This window comes from Narcine bancroftii, chromosome 1 (assembly GCF_036971445.1).
Source record: "Narcine bancroftii isolate sNarBan1 chromosome 1, sNarBan1.hap1, whole genome shotgun sequence".
Lineage (NCBI taxonomy): Eukaryota > Metazoa > Chordata > Chondrichthyes > Torpediniformes > Narcinidae > Narcine > Narcine bancroftii.
Genome location: NC_091469.1, coordinates 425154456 through 425179184, shown reverse-complemented (window position 1 = coordinate 425179184; position 24729 = coordinate 425154456). Strand labels below are relative to the sequence as shown.

General features: G+C 38.5%; 1 protein-coding gene across 7 annotated transcripts in view; it reads left to right on the top strand.

Annotated features, from left to right (window-relative positions):
* The window catches only part of LOC138751634 (adenylate cyclase type 2-like), a 650763-nt gene that overhangs the window by 488149 nt on the left and 137885 nt on the right, over window positions 1–24729 (top strand). For all 7 annotated transcript variants that reach the window (XR_011350095.1, XM_069914176.1, XM_069914177.1 and 4 more), the window contains 3 exons: window positions 10240–10351; window positions 10710–10837; window positions 18220–18378. Coding sequence is in view for 6 of the 7 variants with exons in the window: in XM_069914176.1 (XP_069770277.1) it covers window positions 10240–10351; window positions 10710–10837; window positions 18220–18378 (399 nt within the window). In the remaining variant the exon portion in view is untranslated. The remainder of the gene's footprint in view (window positions 1–10239; window positions 10352–10709; window positions 10838–18219; window positions 18379–24729) is intronic.

Below are 24729 nucleotides of genomic sequence, written 5' to 3'. Positions count from 1 at the left end.
TACTGGAGAAGTTCTATGTTGTACCAATTTTTCGTCCCATTTATATAATATGTGTTCAGGTATCTTTTCCCCTATTTTATCTAATTCTAGTCTCGTCCAGTCTGGTTTTTCCCTTGTTTGATAAAAGTCTGATAGGTACCTTAATTGTGCGGCTCTATAATAATTTTTGAAGTTTGGCAATTGTAAGCCTCCTTGTTTATACCATTCTGTTAATTTATCTAGTGCTATCCTCGGTTTCCCCCCTCTCCATAAAAATCTCCTTATTATTTTCTTTAACTCTTTGAAGAATTTTTCTGTCAGTTGTATTGGCAATGCCTGAAATAAGTATAGTATCCTTGGAAAAATGTTCATTTTAATACAGTTTATCCTTCCTATCAGTGTTAGTGGTAGCTCTTTCCAATGCTCTAAATCGTCCTGTAATTTTTTCATTAGTGGATTGTAATTGAGTTTATATAATTGGCCTAGATTTTTGTTTATTTGCACACCTAGGTATCTTATTGCCTGCGTTTGCCATCTGAATGGGGATTCCTCCTTAAATTTTGAGAAATCCGCGTTATTCATAGGCATTGCTTCACTTTTATTTACGTTTATCTTGTATCCCGACACTTCTCCATATTCCTTCAATTTCTTATATAGTTCTTTTATTGATAGTTCTGGTTCTGTTAAGTACACTATCACATCATCCGCAAACAGACTGATTTTATATTCCCTGTCTTTTATTTTTATTCCTTTTATATTATTATCTCTTCTTATCGATTCTGCTAGTGGTTCTATAGCTAGCGCAAACAATAATGGTGATAGTGGGCATCCCTGCCGCGTTGACCTGCTTAAGTTAAATTGCTTTGATACATGTCCATTTACTGTCACTTTCGCTAACGGTCCCTTATATAATGCTTTAATCCAATTAATATACTTCTCCGGTAAACTGAATTTTTGCAATACTTTGAACAAGTTATTCCATTCTACTCTGTCGAAGGCCTTCTCTGCGTCTAAAGCAACTGCTACTGCCGGTGCTTTATTTCCTTCTACTGCATGAATTAAGTTAATAAATTTACAAATATTGTCTGTTGTGCGTCTTTTTTTGATAAATCCAGTTTGGTCTAAATTTACCATTTTCGGTACCTGTTCTGCTAATCTGTTCGCTAATAGTTTAGCTATTATCTTATAATCTGTGTTTAGCAGAGATATTGGTCTATATGACGCTGGTGAGAGTGGATCTTTCCCTTGTTTTAGTATCACTGTAATTATTGCTGTTTTACATGAATCTGGTAAGTTTTGTGTCTCATCAATCTGGTTGATTACATCCAGGAGGGGCGGTATTATTAGGTCTTTAAATGTTTTGTAGAATTCTATTGGGAGTCCATCCTCTCCTGGTGTCTTATTATTTGGTAAATTTTTTATTATCTCTTGTATTTCTACTGTTCCAAATGGTTCTGTTAATTTATTTTGTTCCTCTATTTGTAGTTTTGGTAGTTCAATTTTAGTCAAAAATTCATCTATTTTCCCTTCTTTCCCTTCGTTTTCGGTTCGGTATAATTGTTCATAGAATTCTCTGAAGTTTTCCTTAATTTCTTTTGGATTATATGTAATTTGTTTGTCTTTTTTCCTTGTTGCCAATACCATTTTCTTAGTTTGCTCTGTCTTAAGCTGCCATGCTAAGATTTTGTGTGTTTTTTCACCTAGTTCATAATATTTCTGTTTTGTCTTCATTATATTCTTCTCCACCTTATATGTTTGTAATGTTTCATATTTTATTTTTTTATCCGCCAATTCTCTTCTTTTGGTTGTATCTTCCTTTATTGCTAATTTTTTTTCTATGTTTATTATTTCCCTTTCCAACTGCTCTGTTTCCTGATTATAGTCCTTCTTCATCTTGGTTGCATAACTTATTATTTGCCCTCTAATGAATGCTTTCATTGCGTCCCATAGTATAAACTTATCTTCCACTGATTCCGTATTTACTTCAAAGTACATTTTTAATTGTTTTTCAATAAATTCTCTAAAATCCTGTCTTTTAAGTAGCATGGGGTTTAATCTCCATCTATACATTCTTGGAGGGATGTCCTCTAGCTCTATTGCCAATAACAGGGGTGAGTGGTCCGATAATAGTCTAGCTTTATATTCCGTTTTCCTAACTCTCCCTTGAATGTGGGCTGATAACAGGAATAGGTCTATCCTTGAGTATGTTTTATGTCTAGTCGAGTAGTATGAGTATTCCTTTTCTTTTGGGTTTTGTTTCCTCCATATGTCCACAAGTTTCATTTATTGCATTGATTTAATTATAAATTTGGTTACTTTGTTCTTCCTGTTAATTTTTTTCCCCGTTTTATCCATATTTGGATCCAAATTCAGATTGAAATCCCCTCCTATTAGTATGTTCCCTTGCGTATTAGCTACCTTCAAAAAGATATCTTGCATAAACTTTTGATCTTCTTCGTTAGGTGAATATATATTAAGTAGATTCCAAAGCTCTGAATATATCTGACATTTTATCATAACATATCTCCCTGCTGGATCTATTATTTCCTCTTCTATTTTAAATGGCACATTTTTGCTAATTAATATAGCCACTCCTCTTGCTTTTGAATTATACGATGCTGCTGTTACATGTCCTACCCAATCTCTCTTTAATTTCTTGTGCTCCAATTCAGTTAAGTGTGTTTCTTGGACAAATGCTATATCTATTTTTTCCTTTTTCAGTAAATTTAGTAGTTTCTTCCTTTTAATTTGGTTATGTATTCCATTAATATTTAGAGTCATATAGTTCAGCGTAGCCATTTTATATTTTGTTTATCTTCTCTTTCCGTTTTTCCATCATTACCTTTCCTCCTTTTCCATTTCTGTTTTCTTATTTTCAACTCTTTACCAGACAACATTCCTACAACATCCAACATTTTCCTTATTCTCCTATTTCTATCTTCTTTATCCCCAATCTCCCCTTCCCCTCCTGAGTTGCCCTTTATCCCTTGTCGGACAACCACATCTCCCCTCTCCATTTGGATTTGCGAATCCACTCGCAAGCGTCAACTGATTTTGCAGTGACCGCTCTTTTCCCCCACCCAGCCCCCCCCAGAAAAGATTTCGCTTTTTATATGTCACAAAGGTCACTCTTTTAATTCCCTCCTTATTCTCTCTATTCCATTACCTTCCCTTATTAATTCTTGTCTATACTCTCTATGTTTTCCTCTAATTACAGATACTTTCACATATGCCCATTGTCTCTATTCGCTCTTATACCTCTTTACCCACATACATATCAATCGTGATAATTTTTGCTCTCATTACCCGTCTTCATCCCTCAGTCTATTTTTGTAATTGTTCTGCAAATTTTCGTGCTTCTTCTGGATCCGAGAATAGTCTGTTTTGTTGTCCTGGAATAAATATTTTCAATACCGCAGGATGCTTCAGTGTAAATTTATATCCTTTCTTCCATAAAATCGCTTTTGCTGTATTGAACTCTTTTCTCTTCTTTAGGAGTTCAAAGCTTATATCTGGATAAATGAAGATTTTTTGCCCTTTATACTCCAGTGGTTTGTTGCCCTCTCTTACTTTTTCCATTGTCTTCTCCAGTTCCTTTTCTCTTGTAGTATATCTTAGGAATTTTACTACAATAGATCTTGGTTTTTGTTGTGGTTGTGGTTTAGGGGCCAATGCTCTATGTGCCCTTTCTATTTCCATTTCTTGCTGTAGTTCTGGACATCCTAGGGCCTTAGGGATCCATTCTTTTATAAACTCCCTCATATTCTTGCCTTCTTCATCTTCCTTAAGGCCCACTATCTTTATGTTATTTCTTCTGTTATAATTTTCCATTATATCTATTTTTTGGGCTAGTAATTCTTGTGTCTCTTTAGTTTTTTTATTAGATTCCTCCAATTTCTTTTTTAAGTCTTCTACCTCCATTTCTGCTGCTATTGCCCGTTCTTCCATCTTGTCCATTTTTTTCCCCATTTCTGTTAAGGTCATATCCATTTTATTTATTTTTTTTTCTGTGTTGTTTATTCTTCTTCTTAAATCATTGAATTCCTGTGTTTGCCATTCTTTAAATGACTCCATGTATCCTCTAACAAGAGCAAGTATATCCTTTACCTTGCCTTTCCCTTTATCTATTTCACTGTATTCTTCCTCTTCTTCTTCCTCTAGGTTGGCCATCTGTTGTTTCTTTGCTGCCCTTTCCTCCTCTTCTTTCTTGTTGGGGAAAAGCTAGATTTGAGGAGATGCGAAAGGACTTGCAGGGTGTGCATTGGGACAATTTGTTTTATGGGCAGGATGTAGTAGAGAGATGGAAGTCTTTTAAAGATCAGATTTTGAGAGTGCAAAAGCTTTATGTTCCTGTTAGGTTAAAAGGAGGGGCAAAAGGTTTGAGAGAGCCGTGGTTTTCAAGGAATATTGGAAACTTGGAGAAAAAGGGAGGCGTACATTAGATATAAGAAGCATGGAGTTAAGGAGATGTTTGAAAGATACATTGAATGTAAGAGGAATCTTAAGAGAGGAATTAGGAAAGCTAAAAGAAGGTACGAGGAAACTATGGCAAGCAAGGTGAAAACTAATCCAAAAGAGTTCTACAAATATGTTAATGGTAAAAGGAAAGCTAGAGACAAAATTGGTCCCTTAGAAAATCAGAGTGGAAAACTGTGTGTGGAGCCTAGAGAAATGGGGGAGATATTGAACAGTTTCTTTTCTTCGGTATTCACTAAGGAGAAGGATATTGGAAGATGTGAGATAAAAAAAAGCAAATTGGGTAAATATGGGGAATATAGAGATTACAAAAGGTGTAGTTTTAGGGCTTTTGAAGAATATAAAGGTGGATAAGTCTCCGGGACCAGACGGGATCTTCCCCAGGACATTGAGAGAAGTGAAGGAGGAAATAGCAGAGGCTCTGGCAGTAATTTTCCAAATGTCATTAGATATGGGGATAGTGCCGGAGGATTGGCGCATTGCGCATGTGGTTCCGTTATTTAAAAAGGGTTCAAGGAGGAAGCCTGGCAACTATCGGCCTGTAAGTTTGACGTCTGTGGTAGGTAAATTAATGGAGAAAATTCTTAGAGATAGTACTTATAAACATCTGGATAGACAGGGTCTGATCAGGAGCACTCAACATGGATTTGTGGGAGGAAGGTCATGTTTGACCAATCTGATTGAATTTTTTGAAGAGGTGACTAGGAATGTGGATGAGGGTAGCGCAGTGGATGTTGTCTATATGGACTTCAGTAAGGCCTTCGATAAGGTACCACATGGAAGGTTAGTTAGGAAGGTGCAGTCTTTAGGTATAAATTTTGAGATAGTCAAATGGATTGAACATTGGCTGAAAGGGAGAGGCCAGAGAGTGGTAGTGGATAATTGTCTGTCAGGTTGGAGGCCGGTGACCAGTGGTGTGCCTCAATGATCTGTATAGGGCCCATTATTGTTCGTTATATACATTAATGATCTAGATGATGGGGTGGTGAATTGGATTAGTAAATATGCAGACGATACTAAGATAGGTGGAATAGTGGATAATGAAGAAGGTTTTCAAGGATTGTAGAGGGATTTGGGCTGCTTAGAAAAGTGGGCTGAAAAATGGCAGATGGAATTTAATGCTGATAAGTGTGAGGTGCTTCATTTTGGTAAGAAGAATCAGAACAGGACATACGTGGTAAATGGGAGAGCATTGAGGAATACAGAAGAGCAGAAAGATTTAGGAGTAACGGTACATCGTTCCCTGAAGGTAGAAACTCACGTGAATAGGGTGGCGAAGAAGGCTTTTAGTATGCTGGCCTTTATCAATCATTGCATGAAATATAGGAGTTGGGAGGTGATGTTGAGATTGTATAAGACGTTGGTGCGGCCTAATTTGGAGTTCTGTGTGCATTTCTGGTCGCCTAATTATAGGAAGGATATAAACAGAGTGGAGAGAGTGCAGAGAAGGTTTACCAGAATGTTACCTGGGTTTAAGCATCTAGAGTATAGGGAGAGATTGGACAGATTAGGTCTTTATTCTTTGGAGCGTAAAAGGTTGAGAGGGGATTTGATAGAAGTATTTAAGATTATGAAAGGGATAGACAGAGTGGATGTGGATAGACTATTTCCGTTAAGAGGAGGAAAGATTAAAACAAGAGGACATGAGTTAAGAATTAAGGGGCAGAGGTTTAGAGGTAACATGAGGGGGAACTTCTTTACTCAGAGAGTGGTAGCCGTGTGGAATGAGCTTCCGGGAGAAATAGTGGCGGCGGAGTCAATTGTATTATTTAAGAAAAGGTTGGACAGGTATATGGATGAGAAGAAGATGGAGGGTTATGGGCATTGTGCAGGGAGGTGGGACTAGAAAGGGGTGTTTGGTTCATTGCAGACTAGAAGGGCCTAATGGCCTGTTTCTGTGCTGTAATTGTTATGTTATGTTATTATTCTGCATAGTCCCAATGACCAGTGCCCAAACTATATCCCTCCATACAACTCCCATCCATGTACCTATCCAAATTTTTTTTAAATATCAAAATGGAGCCCACATTTACCACTTCAGCTGGCACTCATTCTACACTCTCACCACTCTCACCACAAGTATTTCCCCCAATGTTCCCTTTTAACATTTCCCTTTTCATTTTTAGCCCATGTCCTCCAGTTCTTGTCTCACCTAATTTTAGTGGGAAAAAGCCTACTTTAATTTACTCTATCGATACCTCTTGTAGGATTTCAGATGATTACTTCAGTCCTTGAGAAAAATACTGTACGTTCATGGGTTTTGAATGCTCAATGGCATTAGACTTTGCTGCTTTTAAATGCCCCTGACAAATTATCATCAAGATTCTGAGATGTGACCACATTATAATCACCACAAAGCTGGACAGTTTTGTTTGCTTTAAACACCACATAAAAAGGTGTTGCCCAAATACATCGAGAAGTTTTACCCACATAGAATGTTGTTTCAATTTCCTCAATTGCTCGCCACTGCAGCTTTCAGTACATGTAGTACTGATTCAGGTCTGCAGTACATCAGCTTGGCATTCTGTCTTCATGCATTTGTGGGTTTTATGCTCTCAACCCCAGTATCCAAATCATTGAACCCTTGAGAATATTACTCTTGATGTAGTGGTGAAGTGTTTTTATTGAATAATATCCTTCTCTCCTTTTCTGAATTTTTAAGCAATTTTTTTTCTGGAAAAAAATGTTTTATTCGTGTAATCAGACATTGGTTGATCATCTTGCTTTTTAACCATTGTGAAAATTTGCACATTTCACCTGGTTGTGTTTTTTCGTGTCTTGTTGGAAGTTGTCATCAGATTCAACACGAGTTTTCAGGGAAGTTTGGATGGTTGTGCAACTAACAGCTTGGCAGATAATCATTTTGATCATGTACTTTTACATTAATTTTTAATTTCAGCATCCATGTTTAAGCTTTCATCTTCTTTCTGATTTAATAATGCACAGCCTCTCGTATATTGCTTTTCTGTTGCCCTTGCTTTATGAACTTACTTGGCTGATATTTTTCGAGCTTGCAATTCTAGATCAAGCCTTATATACTGATATTTTGTATCATTTGTTTTGTGGTTAAAACATTTCATGCTCTGCCTGATGGATGATCAATACAACATTGGTAGCAACTTTTCCTGCCAGTCTTGCATTTTCCAAAAACTCACTCAAGTGTCAGGCTTAGAATCAAAGTTTCTAAATTTACCACAGTAATTTTCTAAATTCAGCTTTAAGACTGATGTCATGTTCAAAAGTTGCTTATTGGAAGCCCCTTTATGTTTCTGATCTATATTGACTCAAAATGCAGAGAAACTACTGTAATACTTAGGAATATAGAGATCTCTGGAAAATGGGTCATTTATTCCAGATTCTGCTGATATTGTCCACATATGCACAATGATTAAGTATGAAGCAATATGTCAAACTTATTTATATGTTCCAAGAAAAAGCCTGTGACCATCAAGTGCCTTGACTAATGAGCAAATGACTGGAAAAAGTGATGAGAAAGATTTCTCTTTTGTTCTTAGACAGGACTTGGAGGTCAATGATAATTTGCTTCCATACCCAATTCTATGGAATCTTGAAACCAACATGGGATCTACGAATTGCCTAGTGAAGCGAAACACAATCTTAGTGGGCCAAGCAGCATCGGTGGGAGAAAAATAATAATTGTCAATGTTTTCTGCTGGAATTATTCATCCACACTGAGAATGCAGGGGGGATTGCAAGTATAATAAGTATAGTGTGGGAAAGGGGCCAGTCACAGACTGATGAACCAGGGAGAGGTGAAAGATGATGGACAGGGGCAATTGAATGGCAGATGTCAGACAAAGAGAGAGAGATGCAAGAGAACAAAGAGGTCGGCTGAAGGAAGATGAGGCAGACAGAGTGGAATCAATGGCTGCCAGTAATGGAATCTGATAAAATATTCAGCCACAATCATGGTATAATGAAGAACCAAATGGAACATGGGGGGGGGGGGGGGAAGAGGGGAGAATCCATTGAGGGATAAAATGGATTTGGAAGAGGATAAAAGCAAAGAGGGATAGAAATAAATAAAATATGTTAATATTTTTGGGTTGTCAACTGCCCAAGGTAGAATATGAGGTATTGCTGCTCTAGTTTATATTGGGTCTCACTTTGGCATAGAGAAGGCCAAGGATGGACAGGTCAATGGGGGATGGGAAGGAGAGTTGAAGAATCATGCAAACAGGAGCTCAGGATGGCCATTGTGCACAAATCATAGATGATCTGTGAAATGGTCTGCAAGTCTGCACTCGGTCTTTCTGATACAGTGGAGGCCACGTTGGGAGCACTGAATGTAATAGATGTGGTTAGATGAGGTACACATGAATCTTTGCCTCCGCTGCAAAGGCTGCTTTAGGCCCTTGGGTGGTGATGAGGGAGGAGGTGTAAGAACAAATGGTGCACCTCCTACAGTTGGTAAGGAAAGTGCCAGTCTTGATGAAGAGAAATTACTTTTAGTCTTGATGAAAGGTTCTGGCTTGAAACATTGACAATTCCTTTTTTCTCCCAGTGTTGGTGCTTGTCTTGCCAAGTTCTTCCAGAAGATTGTGTTTTGCTTCAGATTCCAGCCTCTGCTGTCTCTCCAAACTGCTAAATGGGGTGGTTAGGTATCTGTGAAGCTGCATTTTCCTTCTGTTGTTTTCCCACCTTACCTATGTGTCTCTTTTGGAGAGAGTCAGTGTAGTCTTTTGAATGAGACCTGAATCTCGTCCATTTTGAATGATTACAGGGCTAGACCTCCATAAGTTCCACAAGAGGGTATCATATATTCTCAAGTAGATTTAGAGAATATCTTTGTTTTATGGGCTCTTCTGGACAAGATCGCAACATGATGAAGCTCAGTGCTAGTTTCAGAAAGTTGTTATCTGGCATCTTGATGATGTAGTCCACCCTTCAGAATTCATTGAGTGTGATTAAAGCCTCAGTGCTGGGCTAGAACACTGATATTAATTCTCCTATCCAGTAAAATATTGGTGGTACTTTTCTGGTGCTTTGACATGGCTATTTGTGTGTGACCACATTTCCAATGGTTGCAGGAGGCTGGGGATCTTTTTCAAGCAGTAGTCCTGACTCAGATGCTCTGTTTTAGGTCTCAATCGTTAAACTTCTTTTTTTTTAAATCATAGCAGAAGGATATGCTGGTACACTAGAGGTAGGAAATAACGTGCATTTTCTGGGTCTTGTGGATATTGATCTACAAAGGACTAATATTGTGTGGCAGTGGTATGTTAGCAGAATCTTTTTAAAAAGAAAGATATTCTGCAATACGCAGTATTTTGGGTTTTTTTGTGTCATTACATTTGAACATTAACAAATGTATTACAAGACAATAACAGTCCAACGACATCTTTTATCCAGAAGATGAACAATTAAAAGTAGTGAGCTTCAATGATGTCAGGGTCACACTTGAAAAAAGAATGTCAAACTCATCCCCTGGTAAAAAGAAGGCTGCATGAGCAGCAGCATAAAGAATATAATAATTAAGGTACATGAATCGCTGTTTCAAATGAAAAGAACATTTGAGGTCATGAAAAATAGTGTGGCAGAGGCGAAAGGGCTACTTTTGTACCTTTGTTTAAACAATCAAGGAGTGTAATTTAGAGTAGGGTTCAATGTGGGATAATTTTAGGTATCTAACTTGGGTCTGTCAGATGAGGATTTATAGTACTCTTAAATATCTTTAGATTATTCTCATTTTTGTGTGGCCCACTTTGCTGTCCATTATTGTCATATATGATGCTGAGAGTTCAAATGTTTCTGTTCCTGCAGTATATTGTATGCTGATATTGTGGGGTTCACACGCCTGGCCAGTGAATGTTCGCCAGGGGAGCTTGTGCACACACTCAATGAGTTATTTGGCAAATTTGATCAAATTGCAAAGGTAAGCGTAAATACAGGTGGTACCATTACTGTACATTTAGCATAGTAGTTAGCCAACTCTAATACAGCACTAGTGACCCGGGTTAGAATTTAGCTCTGTCTGTAGTGAGTTTGTATGTTCTCCCTATGTCTCCATGAATTTCCTCTTGGTACTCCGGTTTCCTCCCACCTTTCAAAAGATGGGATTTGTAGGTTAATTTGTGTATTTGGGGGCATGGGCTTGTGGGCTAGAAGGGCCTGTTATTGTGCTGTACGTCTAAATTTAAAATTTGCACTTAAAAACAATAATCTATCTGTGGGTGTTGTGCGCTATTTTGTGTTAGTAATATGATGTAAGCTTCCCTATTATTTTTATTCAGGAAAATGATTGTATGAGGATCAAGATTCTAGGAGACTGCTACTATTGTGTTTCTGGTTTACCTATCTCCCTGCCAAACCATGCCAAGAACTGTGTGAAAATGGGTTTGGATATGTGTGAAGCCATAAAGTAAGTCACAACTCAAGCCGTTTATTGTAAAAAAAATTAAACTTAGTTTTTCCAGCAATATATTTTGATCACTGGATGAATGTTTGTTGTCTAATGTACATTTGGGTGTCAAATGTTTATCTACATCTGACCTGGGGGTGTAATCCTGATTAGACCATTCTGATTTATTTAAATCTTGCAAAATGAAAGAACCAATAAGTATCTGCAAATAACATTTTACAATTTATTGCAAAATATTTATTATATACCAGTCTTCCAAACAAACAAGGTATGAAAAAGTTACAAGAAATGTATAAAATAATAAAAATCGAGTTTGTAAAGTTTCAATAGGCACTAAAAACATATTAATTATTGCATAGGCTTTTCAGTTTTTAAACAACTAATACAATTCTATACAAGAGTATTACTGAAGTGTGAAGTACAATCTGCATTCTGCAAGTGTGAAGTACAATCTGGATTCTGCAAATGGATTGATGTAAATAAAGCCCACCATTCTGATATTAATTGTGTATTTTTTTTTTACAGTTTATCCCATCTCTTTATTTCTTTTTTATCTAATATGGCAGCCAGAAACACAGAAAGTACTCTTCCATAATTTTAGAGTCAGAATCATTGATCACTACAAGTGGATGTGGACAATTGCCCACCCCCCCCCCCCACATTAATCTTGCATCAATCCAATTTTTACTCTCCCTACCTTCTCATCAATGATTTGAGATTTATTCTCAGAGTGCATGCATGACAATAAACCCTGAGATTCTTTTTCCTGGACGAGGCAGAATTACCACTTACTGGTAATGCAAAAAAAAACCCTACACAATGTACACATGTGTACAAATAAAGAAATATAAACAAACTGACTAGGCAACACAGAAAATATTTAAAAATCAATAAAGTGGAAAAGTAAGAGTCCCAAATGAGTCTCTGATTGAGTTTGTTGTTGAGGAGTCTGATGGAGCAGCTGTTCCTGATCCTGGTGGTACGAGTCTCGTGCACCTAGACCTCTTTCCTCCTCACAATGCCAACTCATTTCTCAGATTCTGCAACTGGCACCCAATTTGCAGGGGAAATTTACAGTAGCCAATTAACTGACCATCCTATACATCTTTGGGATGTGGGAGAAAACTAAGACACTCAGAAGAAACAAACGCTCACAGTCCAGTATACAAACCCTGCAGATAGCACTCATGGTCAAGATTGACCCAAGGTTTCTGGCACTGCAAGACAATGGTTCTAGTTTCCCCTCTGCACCTGTTACAAATTCTAGTGTAGATTTTGTACTTGAAAATTCTGTTCTCTGAGAAATAAAGCTGAGTAAATGTTTTTTTAAATCCTCCTTTGTTATTTGAAACCTGATTATTAAATCGTCAAATAATAAATTACATGTTAGGTCTGTGTCTGAATCTAGCATTATTTTAGCATCAGTTTCCATCTGTGATATACTTTGTATCTTGCCAGTAAAACTGAAGTCTCCAAGCCCAGCTTCTATTTTGTGGGTGTTATTATTGTACTGGTTACTTGATGATTGGTTGTCAAAATCAATTCTTGGTTTTACTATAATATTAGTGATCAATGATATCAGAATTAATAATGGTAATTCAGAAATCATGTCAACAGTGAGAAATGTTTCAGGTGGTTTATATGGCAAATAAATCATACACTTCAAAAGGTTACATGGTCAACTAACTTTTTTTTGCAGTTTTATAGATTTTAGCATATATTGAGAAAACCTTTTCTGCCTATTCTGTCTTTTAGTGCAGCTTCATGCCTTCTAAGCTTTCTAAAAACAGAGAAATATCTCATGCTGCTTGGACTATTAAGATTATAACATGTTAGGCAGAAAGCTTTTAAGCATTTTTTAGACCATAAGACAGGAGTAGAAATAAGCTACTCAGCCCATTGAGTCAGCCCCATCATTCAATCACTAGCTGATCTATTTTACCCTGCCCGCCTTTCTGCCCATAACCTTTGATGCCTGGGCCAATCAGGAACCAATCAATCTTTCCATTAATTATAAAAACAACTGTTTGTGGCAACAAATTCCACAGATTTACCATCCTCTGGCTATTGAAATTCCTCCAGGTCCCTTCAATCCTGAAGTTGTTCCCTCTTGTCCTAGACTCTCCACCATGGACAACAACCTTTATACATCTACTCTGTCCAGGCCTTTCAACATTTGAACTGTTTCAATGAGATCCCCCTCACATTCTCCTAAATACTAACAAGCACAGACTAAGAGCTGTCAAATATTCCTCGTATCCTTGTGAATCATCCTTGTGAACCTCCTCTGAACCTCCCCAATTACAGCACATCCTTTCTTAAATTATGAGTTCAAAACTACTCACAATGCTCCAAGATAAGTCTCACCAATACCTTCTCAAGCCTCAATATCACATACTTACTCATACATTCTATTCCTTTTGAAATGTTTGCCAGCATTGCATTTGCCTTCTTCACCACTGACTGAACATGCAAGTTTATCTTTAGGCTATCCTTCATGAGGACTCCCAAGTTCCTTTGCATTTGGGTATTTTCAATTGTCTTCCCATTTAGAAAATAATCTGCATGTTATTTTTTTCTACCAAAGTGCATGATCATATATTATCCAACATTGTATTTAATTTGCCACTTCTCTGCCTATTCTCATAATCTGTCTTGTCTTTCTGTAGCCTCCCTGCTTCCCTGTTTCTTCAACACTACCTGCTCCTCCACATATCTTCATATCTTTTGCAAACTTGGCCACAAAGCCTTTCATTCCATAATCCAAATCATTAATATACTTCATAAAAAGAAGAGCTCCCAACTCTGATCCCAGTCGAACACCAAAGCAACTGGCAGCCAACCAGTATATGAATCAAATTCACATTAATTGTCAGAGTACATGCATGACATCACATACAACCCTGAGATTCCTTTTTCCTGCAGTTGTGGCAAAATTTCCACTAATTGGAAGAGCAAAAAATAAACTATACACAGCGTAAACTTGTAAACAAATAACTGTAAACAGATTAAAAATGTAAACAAACTGCACAATACAAAGAGAACAAAAAGAAAATCAATGAAGTGCACAAGTAAGAGTCCTTAAATGAGTCTCTGAGTTTATCATTGAGGAGTCTGATAGTGGAGGGGTAGCAGCTGTTCCTGAACCTGGTGGCGTGAGTCTTGCGGCATCTTTCCTGATGGCAGCAGTGAGAACAGAGCGTGTGCTGGGTGGGTGGGTCTTTGATGATTGCTGCTCCCTGTAGATGTACTTAAAAGTGTTGAGGGTTTTGCCTGTGATGTCCAGCTGTGTCCACTACCTTTTGAAATGTTTTACATTCAGGGGTATTAGTGTTCCCATATCAGACTGTGATGCAGCCAGTCAGCACACTTTCCACCACACCTCTGTAGAAATTTGCCACTGTTTCTGATATCATACCAAACCTCTGCAAACTCCTGAGGAAGTTGAGGTACTGTATTTGATACCTGTATTCTAACTCTCTGCTTCCTGCAAATTAGCCAATGCTCTACCCATGCTGGTATGTTTCCCGTTATACCATGGGCTCTTATCTTGTTAAGTATACTCAGGTGCAACGCCTTGTCAAAGACCTTCAGAAATTCCAAATACACAATATCCACTGCATCTCCTTATTGTCACTTAATTCAAATTGCATGTCTTGCTGTGTTGGTAATGACAAAAGATTTGTGTTCTTTACACATAGGTGAAATTTTAGAAATACAACAAGGGACCAAATCCCTATCTAAGGCATTGCTCTTATGATTGGATTACCCCAGAGACATTGTCACTTCTTGCTTCTCAGACCCAATCAAATACATTAGCATTTGATTTTCCTTTTGCGCCTCAAGCCAAAACTTCCATTTCAGTTGATTGAAAATCCACCTTTTATGTAGAATAATAGCATGTGACTTTTAGTCACCTGTAGACTTATTGACTTGAAGATAAGTTTGAAGAAGGAGGACATCTCAGATGACCTGGTATGGAAATTCTCTTCCTGGGTGCAAATCCGATGCAGATGGAGAAATTGAAAGAATGGAATCCTTCTTCAAACAACGTTACTTTCCCTTTACTACCATATCCTCTATTACCCACACATCAGCCCTGCCCCTATGCACCACAAAGTACAGGATTCCCCTTGTCCCACCCTACCACCTCAGCCTCCATATCCAACACATCCTCCTCTGCCATTTCAACCACCTACTACATGATCCCACCAGTAAACACATCTTCCACTTTCCTCCCCTCTCCATCTTCTGTAGGGATCATTCCATCTGTGACTCCCTTGTCTACTCCTCCCTCCCCACCAATCATCCCCTTGAAACCTACCCTATGACCACACAAGATGGTTGACTTGTGTCCACTCCTCCACCCTCACCACAATTTGGGGCCCCAAACAGTCCTTTCGAGGGAAGCAACATTTCACTTGCGAGTCTGCAGGGATCATCTACTGCATCCAGTGCTCCCGTTGTGGTCTCCTCTACATCGCAGAGACTGGGCACAGACTGGAATATCACTTTGTTGAGCACCTTGGATCTCTCAGTGACCACCCTTTTCAATTCCCCATCCTATTCCCTCACTAAGATGCCTGTCCATAGTCTTATGTTACGCCAGACTGAGACAACCCACAAATTGGAGGAACAATACCTCATCTTCTGATTGGGCACCCTCCAACCAGAAGTCATTAATATCAACATCTCTGGCTTTCATTAACCACCACCCCCCACCTTTACTTCTTCGCCATCACCCTCCCCAGCTCTGTCTTTCTTTTATCACTGTTTCCTTTTGCACAGACATAATAAATTCTCATTGCTCCTCTTATCATATCCATTTAATACCTTTTATTAGTCTGGATTCCTCCCTCAGCCATCATTGTCTAAATTCTGAGATTTCTTGCTCTTGGCTCATTCCGTTTATTCCTTGAAGAAGAACTCAGTCCTGAAATGTCGACAATATATGTTTGTTAAATCCTATGAAAGTCTGGCTGAATTCCTCCAGCATTTTGATAAATTTTGACCACAATTCAATAAGATCACATCTAATCTCTTATATCAGTATCATTTTCTTAACCAGATATCCCATGATTGCTTTGACATCCACAAGTCAATGGTTTTAAATATACTGAAATAATAGCATTGGAGGCAATGCAATACACTAGACTAAAAGCTGGAATAAAAGCTTTATCCTATCAATATGAGCTAGACAATCTGGGTATATATTCCTTGTAGTTTAGAAGAATGATGGCAAACCTTATTCAAGCATGTAAGATCCTACATGGGCTTGACAGAGCAGTGTTCCTTGTAGAGGATTGATATTGATACCATATCTAGGTTCTGGGGTGAGTTCTCAATCAGCAGTCTACTCCTGAGGAACGAAAGACCCTGACTTATCTTCTTCAATCAATGCCCTTTATTCGATACACAAGCTTGTGGGAGGTCCGTCGCCTTCACAGAGGTTAAAGGAGCTCTCCAAACGTACAAATACATGGGTTTGTATACTCCAAGACTCTCATTTTAACCAATCACAAAACAGTCTCCTCTTATGTGTTAAAAAAAATGCCATCAGTATTAAGCTATACAATGTCCATTCACATGTTGCAACAAATTGTGGATCTATCATAGACACGTGTCCCCCTTCCCTCAGGTATTTTAACAGTTTTTGTTCCCCTAATTCAATTAGGCTATCATTGCCAAGCAATACAGGTCCTTTGGTCCCCACTATTGTTGGGTATTTGCAACTGTCTCAGCACTACTATGCAAGGCACATGTAAGTCAAGTTATATTAATCAGCATCAGTTAAAACTAGACAGACTCTTAATTCCACATATATCCTCCCCGCACATGTCCAGCAGTCTTTATTCAAATGCTTGCCAAAAGTTCTGAGAACTAAACAAAATTCTGAAAGTTTATTACCTGCACAAATACAAACTTTTCTTTAAATGACATAAATTCATAAGCTAATTTTAAAGTGGATGCAAATACAGGGGGAATGGATGATGAATCTATCAATATATTTCTATTAACAGAAAGTTAAAATAAAGATATTAAGAAAGAATGTGTGATCCTATCATTTATAAACAGAATCATAGAGTGGGAAACGGAAGTTTTTGTGAATCCTGAATAAATCACCAGTTAGGCCTCTGCTTTAGATTTTGGTCCAGTTCAGGCAGCAGATCAGAAACAATGTCAGGGCCTTAGAAAGGGAGCACACAAGGGAGGAAAGACATCACCAGATGAAACAACTACAGAAGTTGGCATGTTCTCCTCAACACACAGATAGTTATGTAGAAATTTAGTAAGATTTTCAAAATCAAACGCAATTAGCAAAAGAACTAAATGAAACTAAAAAGTATTTTGTATTGTATTGTGCACTCCTTAAAGAATTGTAGAACCAGGTTCAAAAATAACTTTCACAACATGATTGAACTCATTGAAAAGAAACAATTTGCTGAGAGAGAGCAGGTTGTCTTTCAAAATCCTGACACAGTCGTGATCTTCTGTATTGTATCATTCAGTGTATATTATGGTGATTTTTGTGTTATGGCTCGTGTTATCAGTATTCTTGTCATATGAAAGGTATGCTGTAATTGTACCACAAGTGACCTCTAATCACTTTATTGTCATATAATAAAAACAGGAATAATATTACTCAAAATATACTTTAGTCTGCTGTAAGGCAGACAATGATTTGCCCTCAGCAGAAATTGCCCAGCACCCCTTACAGTCAAAGGAAGAGAAGCAAAAGAGAGTTCCCCACTGAGTGTCCATGGATTCACCTCCTGCGATCCCGCAGCCACACAGCCTTTAGTCCAAACTAGTGGTAAACCGGGCTGCAGATCCAAACCTCTGACACAAACAGGAATACTGTCGGCACCCTCTTGCATTCTGGTTCCAAAACCTTGTACCCCTTCAGCCACTCTCAAGCCAATTTCCAGCCTCTGCAGCCTGGTGTGAGTCCTTTGACTCCAGTCGCCACCAACCCACAGCCTGCATGGGTTCCTCATCTCAAGTAACTAACAGCCCGCTGCCTGTGTGTTCTTCTGCTGCAGAGCCTATCACTGGTCCACTGCCATGGTCATTGTTCCTTAGGGTCATCTCCTCTTCCTTAAACGAGTCCTCTGCACTGCCCCACCCCTGGAGACTGAAAACCCTCAGCAATTGTCTGATGAATCCACTTCTACGAAATATAAGTAAAATTAATGTAAATTTAAACCACATCATTCATGTAGATTAATTCCAAATGCAGTGAAAATGAAAATTCACCCCTCACAGTTCTGAAAAGAGTTGGCATCGAAATACTGAAATGGATCACCTGGAGTTAATCTTAAATTAATTCTCAACCTTAAACAAAAGTTGCTCATACTCACTTCCATATTTTATTTTTTAAGGAAGGTAAGAGATGCCACAGGAGTTGATATAAACATGCGTGTGGGAGTTCATTCCGGGAATGTCCTGTGTGGTGTCATTGGATTACAGAAGTGGCAATATGATGTCTGGTCACACGATGTTACTCTTGCAAATCACATGGAAGCTGGAGGTGTTCCAGGGTAAGCAAACTTCAAATGGGTTACTATATTTAATGTTTGGCATTTAAATTGATCACATATATTTCCATATGCTTATACATAGTCTATTTAGTAGGAAAACTAACAACCAAGATGTCTTTCTTACAAGATTAATTTCCTGCGCATATCCCTCCTCGCTCATTTATTCAAAACTAATGAAGCCAGCAGCAGGTTATTGTTAATATTAATTATTTCCCATTGCTCATTCATCTTAAGGACATTTTTGTTTTCTTGTAACTATCAACTTAAATCGAGTTTTCATAAGAACTTAAGAAATAGAAACAAAACCAGGCCATATGACCTATCAAGTTTGCTCTGTCATTTAATAAGATGACAGCCTATTCCATAATACCCTAATTCCCTAATGAATCAAAAATCTCTCTATCTGTGCTTTAAATACATTTAATGAGGCATCCTTTACTGCTTCACTGGGCAGAGAATTCCACAGATTGAATAGAGACCCAAAAGAATAGGTTTCCTTGGGTCTTGCCAGGGTCAATGGTAGGAGCACGTTACCATTTTGATCTAAACACACAATAAAGGATTTCAGTTCAAAAGGTCAACCATTCTTTTTCTCCCTCTGATGGTGCTTCACCAGTGAATTCCTTCAGCGGAGTGTTTAGAAATCTTCTCAATATGATCTGCTGTAAAACAATGAATCAAAATGGTAACTTGATTCTAACATCTGCAGTCTCCTGTGTGTCTTGAGAAGATATGTTTCTTTGCTGGTTAGACCAGAAATATGCTGGAATGATTTGGGGAGCAAATATACATAAGGGGGAACCTGAAAGATTCGGTCTTAGGGGTCAGAGAAAATACAGATGGGTGAGCCCAGAGATTCTAATTAGGAATCCTGGAGAGATTTTAGGTCCAGATGCCACATTGATAGGCTTGCTGAGTGATATTAAGGGAGCAGATGGAAAAAGAATTGAGAACCAGGTTGAAATTCTGTAGCTATGTAGGTCAGTGGACTGTAGGTGTGAGAAAAGAGGAGGTCTGGGTAGTGGGACAAAGCACTCATTGTATTCCTGGCTCTCAAGGGCTGCTGGCCAAAACCTTTTCCCTGCATCATTCCTTCCTCTCCAACCCCATCCCTCCTGCCCCAATGCCCCTCTCCCCAGCGAATAGTATTGGATTTTCTGAGGCCATGATATGTGGCAGAGTGCCATTAAAATTAAATTAGAAAGAATTATTTTGCAGATCTTTAAAATATTTAAACAAAAAATTCAATTGGAAAATGGGATGCGCTCTCTCTCCCACCTTGTTAAAAATGGATGTAAGTGGGTGGGTAGGAGCAAGGTGAATTTGTGCCAGTTAGAAATTTAGTAACACTGTAATCATCCACCCAACCATTTCAAATCCAGGTTTATGTAGTAAAACAGATCAAAGCCACATACACTAGGCACAGCACTTCACGGAATATAGGCAAGCCAGGCCATACAATTTGGCATAGGCTCCCAATCACAGCTTTTAAAATGTGCATCGTTAGGGAAAGATAGTAAGGTGGAAAATGCTTAATTAAGATATCTAGTTATTATGTATAATTTGGCCTCATGTCAAATAATGCATTATTACAAGTATCTTCAGTATTTAATTATTTGATTAATGGTTTGTCATAAAATTGTACTAAATTCAATATAGAACCCATATTAATATTTATCTAAATATGCAGCTGTTCCCAGTCGAGGTTTAAGCTCCAAAGTACACAAGAACCAAAGTCTTCCTCTTGTATCAATGTCGGTCTTGTTTGCAGCAGTCATAAACATTTTTAAGGCCTGGAACTGAAACAAGGCGAGTTTTTTCTGGCATTAACAAGACTCGTTCTACTGAATGTGTTCCTGTGATCAGCTATGCTAAAAATTTTAAAGACTTAAGACAAAATGCATCATAGATACTGGAAATCCAAGATAAAGTTTCAGGAAGTCAGGTTGCATCAAAGCCAAGAGAAAACTTATCCAGGTAAGAACATGTTCTGTGGGAAGGGAAAGGTTTGGTGAGTTCAAAGAGCAAAGAATCTGGACACAGGAAGGATCTTTATTAAAGCACATGTAAGGGCATCACAACAGGGATAACACAACTAATACTCTCAATCACAAAACATAGTACAATCAGTCACATCAGACTTAAAACCACCGACACTCACAACTGCTCACGTTCATACAAGTGCAGTACAACCCAATCACATCGGACTTAACACTACCGACACTCACAACTGCTCACGTTCATACAAGCACAGTACTTCCCAATCACATCGGATTTAACACTACCGATACTCACAACTGCTTACAGACTTATAACAACCAAGGATTTCAATTCACTATCCGCCATTCCTTGTCTAATGTAGGCACAGCTCCAATACAATCTAACAGCCCCAATTCCTGTGTTGTGCACACATTACCAATCACTCCTCCAGCAATGTTCATAGTTCACAACCTGGAGTGGAACATGGTTCATCTCAGGAGCAAAGAGCAAAAAAGGGAGAGCTGCTACATGGGTGGATTTTGTAGTACAATAAGCTGAAGGGTCCGGCCCAGGTAATCACTAAATTATTAAGGAGGCCAATGGTCAGGTGTGCATTAGTGAGTGGGCAGAGTCCAACCTTGATTGGTAGATAATGTGACATCTGATGAGGTTCCAGACAGAGAGATCATGTGACCCTCCTCAATCCACGCTTCATGTTGCAGGTGGAGAGGTCACATGGCCCTCCACAATTCACACTACAGCTTGTGGTCACTTTTAAGAACCATCAAATCAAAAAAATGGAGTACAGTAATGGCTGTTTCTTGTCATGAATTTTCAAAATGATGTTTGTATCGTCCTAACCAAATAATGTAGAGAAGTGTGAAAAGGAAATAAACTGGACAAAATGAGTTAACATATTGCTGGTAAATGACCACAACCTTAATGCCAAACTAAGTAAATGTCATCAGCCTGCACATGGTCCATTTCCATCCTCTCACAGCCCATTCATGTGTCTGTCTAAATAGCTCTCAAACTTCACTGTGGTATCTGCTTCACCCACCTCTCCTGTGAGTGCTTTTCAGACACCAAATATTTTGTAAAGAAAACTTGTCCTGCAAAACTCTTTTTAACCCCTCCCACCCCCCACCCTCACTTTAAACCTATACCTTCTATTATTTGGCATTTACACCCTGGAACAAAGACCCTGACTGGCTATACTATCTCTGTATGACATACATCCACATACTTTTATTAGGTCACCCCTCAACTTCCCACACTCCAGAGAAAACAATCCAACTTTGACCATCTTCTCTTATTTTACTAATATATTCTAAACCAGCCAACATCTTGGTGAAGACAAAGAACTGCTGGAGGACTGAGCTGGTCAGACTGCATCTATAGTTAGTCAATGTTTTGAAGTGGAACTGTTTATCAGTACTAAGATTAAAAAAGTAAAATTACATGTCTAAAAAGGGGAAAGAAGTTGAGGGAGGGACCCAGAGGTGCTATTTCCTTTTCCTGGGAAAAACTTGAAAATTTAATTAAATTGTCAACTTCCAGTCGGCCCTTACATGTACATTGCACCTCTTCCCACCCTGTCCCTTCACTTTGTCATAATTATTCCATTCTTTGTTGCCCATGTGAGAGCTGAAGTCATCTGAAATGTCTTCTTTCTTCAATAAATGTGGATACCCACTTACCGCCAATGAAAAAGCTAATGCATGTATCTCTTCTATTTCTTGTACTTCTGCCCTTACCCACCTTTTTCCAGGCAGGAGGTCAGAGTCCCTCAGGTCCTCCCTTTCCACCTCACTAGCCTGCACATCAGATAAATTATCCTCTAATTTCAATGCAGCAAGTACAAAACTTGTCCCTACATCTCTTCCCTCATCTCAATCCAGGGCCATAAACAGACATTCCAGGTAAGGCTGAGCTTATATGCACATGTAATTTTACCTTTCCAGCTTAGCCTTGATAAATGGTTCCCACTCAAAACATTGCCTGACTCTTTCTACACATGGATACTGTTTGATCTGTTGGATTCCTCCAACAATTCTTTGCTCAAGATTCCAGCTCCTGCAGCATTTGTGTTACTCTAATATCTTAGCAAATGCCTTTCCAAAGCCTGCAAATCATTCTTATAGTGTGGCAAACAAAATTGCGCACAATACTCCAAATGTGGTCTAATCAAACACCTGCAACACAACTTCCTCACGTTTATATTCACAAATCCCAACTCTTGAATGCAAGCATGTCATACGCTGCCTTTATTTTTTTTAGACATACATCACAGTTTCAGGCCATTTCGACCCACATGTCTGTGCTGCCCTATTTACACCCAATTAGCCTACACCTCCAGCACATTTTGAAGGGTGGGAGGAAACCAGACCCCCCAGAGAAAATCCACGCTGACAAGGGAAGAATGTACAAATTCCTTACAGTGCGGGATTCAAACCCCGATCCTGATCACTGGCGCTGTAAGGGCATTGCACTGACCACTACGCCAACTGTGCTGCCCTCAATATTCACCTGTGTTACCACTTTCAGAGAAGTATAGATTCACACCCTGAAATCTATCCATACATAAATGTTCCTGAGGATCCTGCCATTTATCTTGCACTTATCTTTACCTTCTTCTTGCACTTGACCTCTAAAATGTATCACCTTATACTTGCTTATCCACCCATACTTCCAACTGATCTATATCCTGCTATATCTTTTGACAACCTCCTCACTCTTCACAACTACTATAATTTTTTTGTGGCATCGGCAAACCTACTGATGAGAATACACATTTTAATCCAAATCATTAACAAATATTGCAAACAATGGAGGTCCCAATGCAAATGCTTTTCAAACTCTACTGGTCACAGATGTCCAGTCAGCAAAACACCTCTCTACTACTACCCTCTGTCCCCTGTGATCAATTTTGGATCTAATTTACCAACACACTGTGGATCCCAGGACATAATCTTTTGAATCAGACTATAATGGGAACCTTGTTGAATGCTTTTCTCGTGTCCATGTCGGAAACATCCATTGCCCTACCCTCATCAATCATCTTCATCCCTTCCTCAATAAACTCAATTAAATTTATGAGACAAGACCTCCCCTGCAAAAAAGGCATGCTGACTAATAATCCTGTTTCTAAGAATCTTCTCTCATAATTTCCCGCAGGTAAAAGAATCTTAGGGTTGTATGATTTGTCAATAAATTTGCACTTTGAATTACTCACTGGCCTATAATTTCCTGTTTTATTCTTGTTGCCCTTCTTAACTAAAGGAATAACATGTTATTCTCCAGTCCTCTGCCACATCTCCAACAGCTAAAGATAATACACAGATCCCCTATCAAGGCCTCAACAGTTTTTCCCTTATTTCCCTCAGTATTCTGGGATGGATCCTATCAGGTCATGATGATTTACCCACTTTAATGTTTTTCAAGACACTCAACACCTCCTCCCTCTTAATATTGATTAACCTAGAATATCAATGTACCCCTCCCTAATCCCATTAGCATTCATATATTTTGGTAAATATCAATGCAAAGTATTTCAATTCAAGGTTTGCTATTTTAATTTAAGTAAAATGTCCATTAGAATAAGTCTCTTCAACAAGTACTTCTTGGAACTTTTCGAATGCATATGATGTTAACATATCATGGCAATAAATTGGGTGGTACGGTTGGCGTAGCAGTTAGTGCAATGCCTTTACAGCACCAGCGATTGCAACCAGACCGGGGTTCAAATCCCATGCTATCTGTAAGAAGTTTATATGTTCTCCCCGTGTCTGTGTGGGTTTTCTCTGGGGGCTCTGGTTTCCTCCCACCCTTCAAAAATGTACTGGAGTGTAGGATAATGGGCTGTAATTTGAGTGGCATGGAATCTTAGATCCAAATTGGCCTGTTACCGTGCTGTTTGTCTCATTTAAATCTGCCGCCAAAAGGAAATGATCCCAAAATTAGCAAGTTGCAAAGCCAAGTGTCCAGATTCTCATTTCTGTAATACAAATGATTTTAATATCAACATGTTGTAAATTGTGGCAAGATTGGCGTAGCGGTTAGCGCAATACCGTTTCATCGCCAGCCATCGGGGTAGGACCTGGGTTTGAATCCCTCACTGTCTGTAAGGAGTTTGTACATTCTCCCCATATCTGTGTGGGTTTTCTCCGGTGGCTCCAGTTTCCTTCCACCCTTTAAAAACATACCGGCGTTGAGGTAATGGGGTGTAAAATGGGCTGTTACAGTGCTATCTGTCTAATTTAAAAAAAAATAAATTACCTCTTGCAAAATGCAAAATGTCCTTCTGTTATTTTATTAATAAACCTCAGAAGTCATGAATTTAAAATGAATAAATATGGATTTCATCCATTA